The sequence below is a fragment of the Sinocyclocheilus anshuiensis genome, unplaced genomic scaffold, assembly GCF_001515605.1.
Source record: "Sinocyclocheilus anshuiensis isolate Anshui unplaced genomic scaffold, SAMN03320099.WGS_v1.1 scaffold543, whole genome shotgun sequence".
NCBI classification, from domain to species: Eukaryota; Metazoa; Chordata; class Actinopteri; order Cypriniformes; family Cyprinidae; genus Sinocyclocheilus; species Sinocyclocheilus anshuiensis.
The window spans coordinates 961184-970474 of record NW_015552590.1 but is presented as its reverse complement, the minus strand read 5'-3'; the positions used below and the strand labels follow the sequence as shown (position 1 = coordinate 970474).

Here is a 9291-nt window from a genome sequence, read left to right as displayed (position 1 = left end):
CAAACGTAACTTTCAAACCAAGTAGCTTTAACACGCAGTGTTGCCAACTAATTTTCAGGGGAAGTTGCTAAAGGTAGGTTGATTTGTTGGTAAATGATGTTGTGATGTCATTGCGCGATGACGTCATTATATAATCGCAATGCAAAATTGTCACTATATCAAATTTCAGCAAAAAATATATTTTATATATGTTAATTTAGATTTGTACGTAAAATAATATAAATGCATAATATGATATTAAAATATAAATAACTATTTTTACATACATTAAATTATTGAAAACGTACACATTTTTTAACGATTACAATTTAAGTTTTTTTATTACCCAGTAAACAAAACTACACATTCTGAACAATTATACTTTTAAGCAGTGTATTAGTAGTTAGTCAGTATGCTATACTCTAAGAAAAGTCTGTAAAAATAGGGCACAATCTACTAAAATGGAGGAATTTTCCGTATTCGTAGGAACAAGCTACTAACAAGGTGTATCATAAATGAACAATTATTCAATATTATTATTATTATTAATTTCAATTAAATTAAACAATTGCAAATAGCAGCTAACATAATTCAAGTGATATGTGTACTGCTAGGAATTTTTGGTTTCCTCTTTTTGTGTAATTTAGATTGAAAATGTGCGCCTTTTTATAGTTCAATATAGTATCAAAAGTTTCTAAAAGTTGCCAAATAAATTTGAAAAATAGCTAAATTTGTTGCTTGGTGCTTTTGGAAAAAAAAGTTGCTAGGATAGTCTGGAAAGTTGCTAAATTTAGCAACAAAATTGCTAAGTTGGCAACACTGTTAACATGATGAATTTGTGAGACAAACCCATTATGAAATGTCTGTGTGGAAATATTTTGCCCTCACGTGATATTCTTAATCACATGGATTCCTATTGAAGTGACTGGATTTTGCCCATGAAAATTCGCCAAAACAACGGTAGGCTAAATGGATCAATAATGTAAAACTTGTTGATTATAATTTCGTACAAAATGCTTAAATTATTTCATAAAACAGATAATAGACAATGCTTGAAAAGTAGCATCATCATTACAAATGCAATTTCAAACACAAATCCAATATTATTCAATAAAATCGATCACATTTCAAGGCTTTTCAAGCCTATGGCTTACCCTAGTACAAAAGTCCACAATCTATTTGCATTCATAGCAACACATCATATATCCAATACAGTACAGTCAGTGCAGTTGCAGTCTTAATAAATAACAGCTGTATAAATACATTTGTTGAAGTGCTTTATCAAAATCACTTGTAAATCCTTTCATTGGCTTTTCAGTTTGGGCCTGTGTTGGACCAAAGAAAATTGTAGTTATGAGAACTATTTTAGATTAAATGTAAAGATATTAGCCAAATTCTATTATAGACAATTATAGCTATTGTTACCTTTTAGATAAAGACCGCCATGGCTCCTTGCATTTCACAAATACAACGTCCTGAGTTGAACTTCCTGTTTGGGGATCTTTCAAACACAACACAATCCTAAAAAATGAAGAATGAATGCTCTTAAAATTGCATGAATGTTAATGCATTAAGAAATAAAACATCAGATCAGGTGTCTTTTATTGTGAAGAAAGCTACATTTTCCACCAAAATATTTTGCGAAAATTTGTTTGAAATGATAAAACAGTATTAAGTTCTAATTTATGTAGAAAAACTGTCTCCAAAAGCTTTTTATGCTCACTATATCAAGTATAAAACTTAGAAACATACTTCTTTTGTGTCTCCCCAACTCTGACTCTGATTTTATGGACCTGTATGCCAGAATTGGCAGAATCTCCATACCACCACGAGGAGAGCAGAGTGAGTAAAGAGGATGTGGACTCCTCCAATTTAAACTTCAGCATCAGAAGATCTCCAATGTCCTTCTCGGTTACCACGAGGAATGAGTGAGTTTTATTGGGGGTGATCTTCTCCTGTCTGCTTGATGAAGTTAGTGAAGATAATTAGCAAACGGAATTTGACTCATATGCACACTATATAGTGATCGTTAAGAAGATATAATCTTTTGATTACTCACATGTTCAACTTGAGATCTTCTGCTTCACCATTGGTACCGTAAAGTGAGACTGTCAGTGCTGGCTCCATCGCTAATTGATTTATTTTCCCAAGGAAGTTGATTTTCAGCTGATAATGGAAAACTGAAAATAAAAAATGAATAAATGTTTTAGCGTCCCACAGCCAGGGATATTATCGTTAACTAAAACTAAAACCATAAATAAAAATAAAAAACTTGAAATAAAAAATTTTAATAAAAAAAATCAGCTAACTGCCAAGGCAACATTTCAAATTATTTTTAGTTGAAGTAATAAAAAATTGATTTTTTTCCCCTTGAGTTTTTGAAAAGATTCGCATATAGACGACAAAATTGTCAAAATGGTCCTTGTTCACACGGATCCGAGAAAATGACTAAAAATGCTGTATTATGTATACCGGGCCAGTAGTTGGCAATGTCACTTTGTAAAGAAACTCGCGCATGCCTATAGACTGAACATGTAATACGCATGCGCATGATGTAACGGTTTTCACAAATTCACATTTTTAGAATTTACGTGGAGGTGATAATTGTATCATTTTCAAAAATGTGCTTTTTAAGTTCCCCAAAATGCAGTTGACGTGTAAATGAACAGCCGAAACACATAAAAGGGTTTCCATTTTTAACTGAAAACGGTATTGTCTGAACTCCTGCTAAAACTTAATAAAAACTATACGGAAACTAAAAGGCAACAAAATTATTGTTTAAATTACAGTTTCAAAATTCCTCCTCTGAAACTTGACACTGACCTCTGAACGGCATGGAGCCTCGTGTTTTGGTGAACATCTTGATGCTTCTTGCCTTACGAACTTTGCTGATGTCATAGCCCATGGTGTTGCAGTGGTTCTTGCGACACTGGAGGCACATGCCGCGGTCAAACATGTCATTGCTCCCGCAGCTGTACGCTCTGCTAGCTTCTTCCTCATTCAGCAGGGAGTCGATGAACAGGTGGACGGACCGCTCATGCTCGCATCTGATGGCATTATTTAAGGCTAAGGGTATTAATGAAACATAATTGATATGATTTTAAACTTAAATATGATCTTTTAAGTCATATATGTAAATAATCTGTTTTTTAGCAGTGATGATGAATGATTTCATTGTAGAAAACAGATTAGAAAGGTTATGTGACACAACCTACTCCTGATACATAACTAATCTCTTTCCATCTTTGGGAAAGTTACAAATAACAGGCATTTTTATCAGACAAATGTTCAGTGCAGAATGCAGTATTATTTTATTCATAGCAAAATAATTCAAAATTAAATTCTTAATAAAAATAAAAATATGTATAAATGTATTAATTGTATTATTTTAAAATGTATTAAAAAATGTAAAATGCTTTTTTTGTGTGTTTAAGAGAATATTTTATTTAGTGCTATTAGCATTTTCAACAAATCAGCGTTATTAATTCAAAAATAAGAAACATTTATATATTTTACATTTATTTTGATTTATTTATTATTATAATTTATTATATTGTATTATTTTAATGTATTTAATAACATTTTAGTGTTCAGATTTATGATAAATCAGTATTTATTTGATTAAAAATAAGAATTTATTTATTTAATTAAATAAATTAAAATGTATTTTAAATATATTTTATTTAAAAATATACAATGTTTAAAACATTTAGATTTTCAAATATTACATAATATGTGTCAAATTTCTATGATGCTGCAATCAACTTTTCATCAATCAACAAATTCAACAACCAACAACCAGTGGCCCCATGTGCATGTATGCGTAATCTTACCACGTATTTTGAGGAAATATTGTGGTAAATAATGAGCAAACATGTACTGTAGATGTCATTGTGAAAAGCGCTACACAAATAAATTAGAATTTAAAGTGCCCCTATTATGCCATTTTTAAGGTTCCTAATATTGTTTTGGGAGTCTCCTACAATAGGATTACATGCATGCAAGGTCAAAGAACGCTTTCGTTTTCTCAAAATATGCATTTAATATCACCTCATTTTCCAAGCGATTCTCAAACGATTTGTTCGAAGCAGTTCAAAGATTCAGTCTCTCTAAAACCCTCCTTTCCGTGAGCCTACTCTGCTCTGATTGATCAGATGGCCCAGTCTGTTGTGATTGGTCTACCGCATACAGCGCGTGTCGGAAACAATACGCCCATTGCCATAGTTCTGTATTTTGAACGCTCGATAGAAAATATAAACATCTATTTTTTATCATACTTGTGATTCAGTGGAGCCAGCTGGTCCAAATAAACAGGGTACTGAGCCATCTTTCAAGAACAAGCGTTTAATGAATCCCGCGTTGAACTCCCCAAGATTTTTTTTTTAACTCCCCGAGATTAGAGAAGCAGTTGTCAGTAAAATTACGTGTTTTTTTGGGGGGCGGGGTCAAGTTGTTCGCGGCCGACCAACATAGAACATAGGCGGGAATTATGCAAATGTGTTACCCCGTGACCTGTAGCCATCACGGAAGTGGGATTCGAATTACTCGTTTAGGCTGTGGAGAGTCGATTCTTTATTTTGGGAGACAATAACTTTATTTATCGTGCACCTTCGGCTTTACAACTTTGCTGATTGTTTACATTCACATACAGCTACATTACACACTGCATGAAAGGTAGTATTGGACATGGCATAATAGGGGGAACTTTAATTGAATATCCCTGATAAGTGTATTTACCAAGTATTCCATAACTGGCTATTTTCTCCAGCGCTCCTCTCATGTTGCAGCCAGGCTGGAAGCTTCCTCCATTAGGGTATATATCCACATGGCCAACTGGCTGCTTAATGCCAATACTGAGACCCAGGGAACCTCGGGTGAATGTGTGGAGGACATCTACAAAATGGGCATCATCTGGGGACAGCCGTCCATGGGCGTGGACCCCTTCAAAGTCTGGTCCAGCTGGGTCTAGACCTGCAAAAAATCAAATTGTTGTCCCATGTGGTGTTTAAGACCTGTTCTAAGATTTATTTCCAAAAGAACACCAATTAACCTACCTGTGATTCGTCCAACTTTATTGGTTGCATGATTTCCTGCAAAACCTGCAACGTGGGCACCAAGACTGTAGCCAATGAGGTGCAACTTCTCCAGAGGAACCCTGGCAGTCTCCTTATGAATTGGGCACAATGATGGCAAATAAAAACCTAGAATAGCAGTATGTGTAATTTGATTTGATTTGATTTGCTAACACAAACCTCTAACCAGTCTATGAACAGTCCAGTCTCTTGTCCCACCATCTTTGTGTTTTGTGCTGCCACCACATAATGGTTCTGTGCCGTGTCCAACCAGTCCACAACAATGACGTTAGCATCCTTCTCCCTGTTATAAAGTGCGGCAACTAGTTTCTCAACCCAGCTCTCAAACAATCCACTTACCTAGGGGAAAAGAGCTAATTTAACACTAACATATTGAAAAAGAATCAGCTGAATTTATGGAATGCTTGTAACTGTTGCTTTACCGTCCACCCATGAATGACCAAAAAGGTTTTTGAAGTGTTTTTGAAGTTGCAGCTGTTGAGAGTCTCTGGTTTGCCACGCACAATGTAACACACGTCGTCATCTGGTTGGGATGGGTTTCTCAGAGAAAACTTGACATTGGCTTTGTTGACATCTGACAGGTCTCGTAGATCCTCCAGAAAATTATCTATGTAAAGATTGAAAAAGTAATATAGTACTATTAAAATGTACTTTAAATAAAATACATTAAAAAGTCAACGTAAAAATCTAATTTAAAAAAAGTAATTCTTAAAAATAATTGTAAGAAGTATTTTAAAATTCTATAATATTAGAATTATAAAACTGAGCATGCAAAAATATAATATCAACATTGGTCATTGAAAAATATTCAAATAAAAATTAATATAAATAAAATAAAAATGTAAAATATAAAATTACAAATGTAATTAAAAATACATGAAATGCACTGAAAGTGACACATAACATTGTAAAAAGTCAAATTAAAATGTCTATGAAATAAAAAATAAGTAAATTATTTTGTAATTATAAATATTATAAAAAATCTGCATTATGATTATAAAATTGTATGTAAATATAATATATTAAGATATACTATTAAAATAAAATTATTCTAAATTATTATCATTAATTGTAATTAAATAGCTATTAAATCCCATTAAAATAACATTTGAATTGAAGGCATTAATTGACAATCTCACATGAAAACTGTAATTTTAAAAAGAAAAATATATATATATTTTAATTAAAAATGTAATATTTAAGTAAAAATTATATATACATAATATAAAATAAAATATGGAATAATAAACATTAGGTTTAAAATTGTATATACTTGGCATGCTTAAAACAGGTTATGAGAGGACAATAAATATTTCCATAGTTCAGCTCAGCTGACATAATAGGTGGGTGGAGCCATAATATGCTTACTATACCCAATTGTCACACCTTTAATCGATGGGATATTAGATTGCTCTGAAGATTAGGCTACCTTGTGATGAGTATGAACTTGAAATGTACTTTTAAGAAATCCTCCATAAAACATCTAACATCCAAGTCGACTCGAAAAAATGTTTAGTAAAAAGGCACCGGTGCCTTCTACGGGCTAATTCATGGATTTAAAAGCTCAGACAGATGCCGGATATTAAAGTTGTCCCATCATAAATGCAGGATTTGCGGTAGGGATTGAAAACACAGACATTACAAATGAAAGAATCGCGTCGCTTCCAAATAAAATAACGCCTCAGGTTATCCGAATGCATTTCTCACAGCGCAACAACAAACATTTCAAACAACTTACCAAAGAGTTCGTTGGAGAAGATTTCTTTCTCCAGAGCAGCGACGAACAGACCAGTGAAGCTTAATACGAGCCACCAAACGCATTGGAATGACAAAATGTTCATGTCTTTTCTGCGTAAACTTTGGGCGTTTGTGATCCTCACCTGTCGCGCTCCGTTCAACATAAACTGAGGAAATAAAATATTCGCAAACTCCCGGTGCTGCTTGAATACTCGCTAATGAAATCTGAAACTCAGACTTCAGTTTAGTTACTAAATAGCACTAGCAAGAGCCATTGGTCTCAGCCCACAGGCGGGGTAATACGGTCACGCATTTGTTTAAAGAGCTGTGTAAGTCTCACGAGGTTCTTTACCATAATAAAACATGCAGTTTTCACCTGAACTGACCTTCTTTTACCCAAATATGAAAATTCTGTCATACTCACTTTCGGATCATTTCAGATCCATGTGGTCTTCTTTCTTTCATGGAGCGAAAAAGGAGAGGTGAACAGGAGAGAGAAGAGAGAACATCTATCTATCTATCTATCTATCTGGCAAGGTTCTCCCCAAGTTATGAACAAATGTTCTTGCAGTAACATTAATAGAACATTTGACTGCAGTTATCTGGTCTTTAATAATGTTCTAAAAATGTTAGCATAAAAACATTATACATATTTCATCAATGATGAAAAAGTTCTTTTTTATCGTGTTAGTTTGACGTACGTGTAATGTTATTTATTACTTGTTTCAGAAAGTTCTGAGAACATTCAAAAAGTAACATTTCCATATAATGTTCCCGTAATGTTCATATAACCAACAACAACAAAAGTTTTTAAAACATTTAAAAATGAGCCATTTTGAGCGTTCAGAGAACATTTAGAAATAACGTTTATTAACTTATTGAACGTTAGCAAAATGTTCTTAGAATATATTTATAGAACCTATCTATCTATCTATCTATCGTTCTATCTATCTATCTATCTATCTATCTATCTATCTATCGATCTAGCTATCGATCTATCTATCGTTCTATCTATCTATCTATCTATCTATCTATCTATCTGTCGTTCTATTGTTCTATCTATATAGCTATCATTCTATTGTTCTATCTATATAGCTATCATTCTACACTGTAAAAAAAATTCAGTAAAATTTACGGTAAAAAATACAGTAGTAACGTTTTAGGTTTTACGGTTTTAACTTACATTTACAGTTACGTAACGCACAACCCTAATATACAAAACTGATAAGAAAAAACTAAGAAGAAACATAGTTATTTCAACAAAAAAACAACCAATTTGAAATGTAACGCAGGGAATTCTGGGAATGTCAATTTACGGTTATTCGCTGTAAATTATACGGTCTTTTTCACTTCCAAAAACGGTATACTACCGTAAAATGAATGTCCAATACATGTAATATCCAATACAGTTTTTCACCGTATATAGTAGGGGAATTTACCGTTAACCATTTAACAGGTTTTTACTGTAGCATTTTTACAGTCTTTTACCGTTAAATTCAGTCATTTTTTACAGTGTATCAATTGTTCTATTTATCATTCTATCTATTGTTCAATTTAAAACCATGTTTTAAACTTCTTTTTATAAATTTGTCATGCATTTGTCTCACTTCACATATTCCTATGAAACTGCGCAGATCTCTAGTTTGAATCTAAAGCTTATAGGTTGAATAACTATGTAAATGACTCAGACAGGTTATAGACCCTTCACTTCAAACTGACCTTTGGTGGCAACAACCTGTTATGTCATGAAAATTGACATAGGTTATGTCAGTATTCATGCAATTAATTCATTCAACATGGAGGAAAGAGAAAAGTAAAGTCTCTTTACTTGACATTTGAGAGAACAAAGACTTGTAACTCATTATGTGCCAATACCCTCAGTGCTCTTTGCATGCATTGTGTCATAGTCATACTATAACACTCAGACCCTGCCAAAACTCTCAGTGACACCTGCACTGTGGTCATTCCTTCCATTTGTTATAACAAGGATCAGGCACCAGAATTGCTGGTTTTATCCAGAATATTCTTAGAGAACAAAAACATAACTAATAACCTGTCACATGTTCTTTAGCTGATTGAAACGCTTCTAGAAATAATTGTCCACCGTAACTCAGAGGAGCTTGAACATGATTTCTAAGAAGAATTAGAAAGTGGTAAATCAAAGTCTTCATTTAAATCTCGTTCTTTTTTATTCCTTAATGTGATAAACTGGCAGAAGTATGGTATATTCCAAAAAATTTAACGCTGACATTTCACAAGTCTCTTGCAGAAGGTTCTGACTAATCAAAGTATTGGAATGTTGTATTTTCATTCCAAGAACTTGTTCTTCCACGAAAAAGGGGAGGGGATCTTGAAAAACAAACTCATTGTGTTTTGATTCGAGGCTACTGCACACGAGTCGCTCTCCCATTAAACAATGTGAGTCAGTTCACTCTTTTTTTTTTTACAACAGTTATTTGAATGGATGAAGCTTCATTCACAT

General features: G+C 33.2%; 1 protein-coding gene across 2 annotated transcripts; it reads right to left on the bottom strand.

Moving 5' to 3' along the window:
* Nucleotides 1–728: 728 nt before the first annotated feature.
* LOC107665504 (lipoprotein lipase-like) lies at nucleotides 729–7032 on the bottom strand. Of its 2 annotated transcripts, XM_016456413.1 has the most exons (10): nucleotides 6811–7032; nucleotides 5495–5679; nucleotides 5232–5411; nucleotides 5034–5145; nucleotides 4717–4950; nucleotides 2803–3045; nucleotides 2039–2159; nucleotides 1732–1938; nucleotides 1405–1500; nucleotides 729–1304 (listed from the first exon to the last, which is right to left on the bottom strand). In XM_016456413.1, exons 1-10 carry the CDS (start codon nucleotides 6971–6973, stop codon nucleotides 1283–1285), a joined length of 1563 nt encoding a protein of 520 aa, XP_016311899.1. In that variant the 5' UTR covers nucleotides 6974–7032; the 3' UTR covers nucleotides 729–1282. The 2 variants fall into 2 exon arrangements, with proteins under 2 accessions (XP_016311899.1, XP_016311900.1); XM_016456414.1 differs by lacking the exon at nucleotides 2803–3045.
* Nucleotides 7033–9291: the final 2259 nt, after the last annotated feature.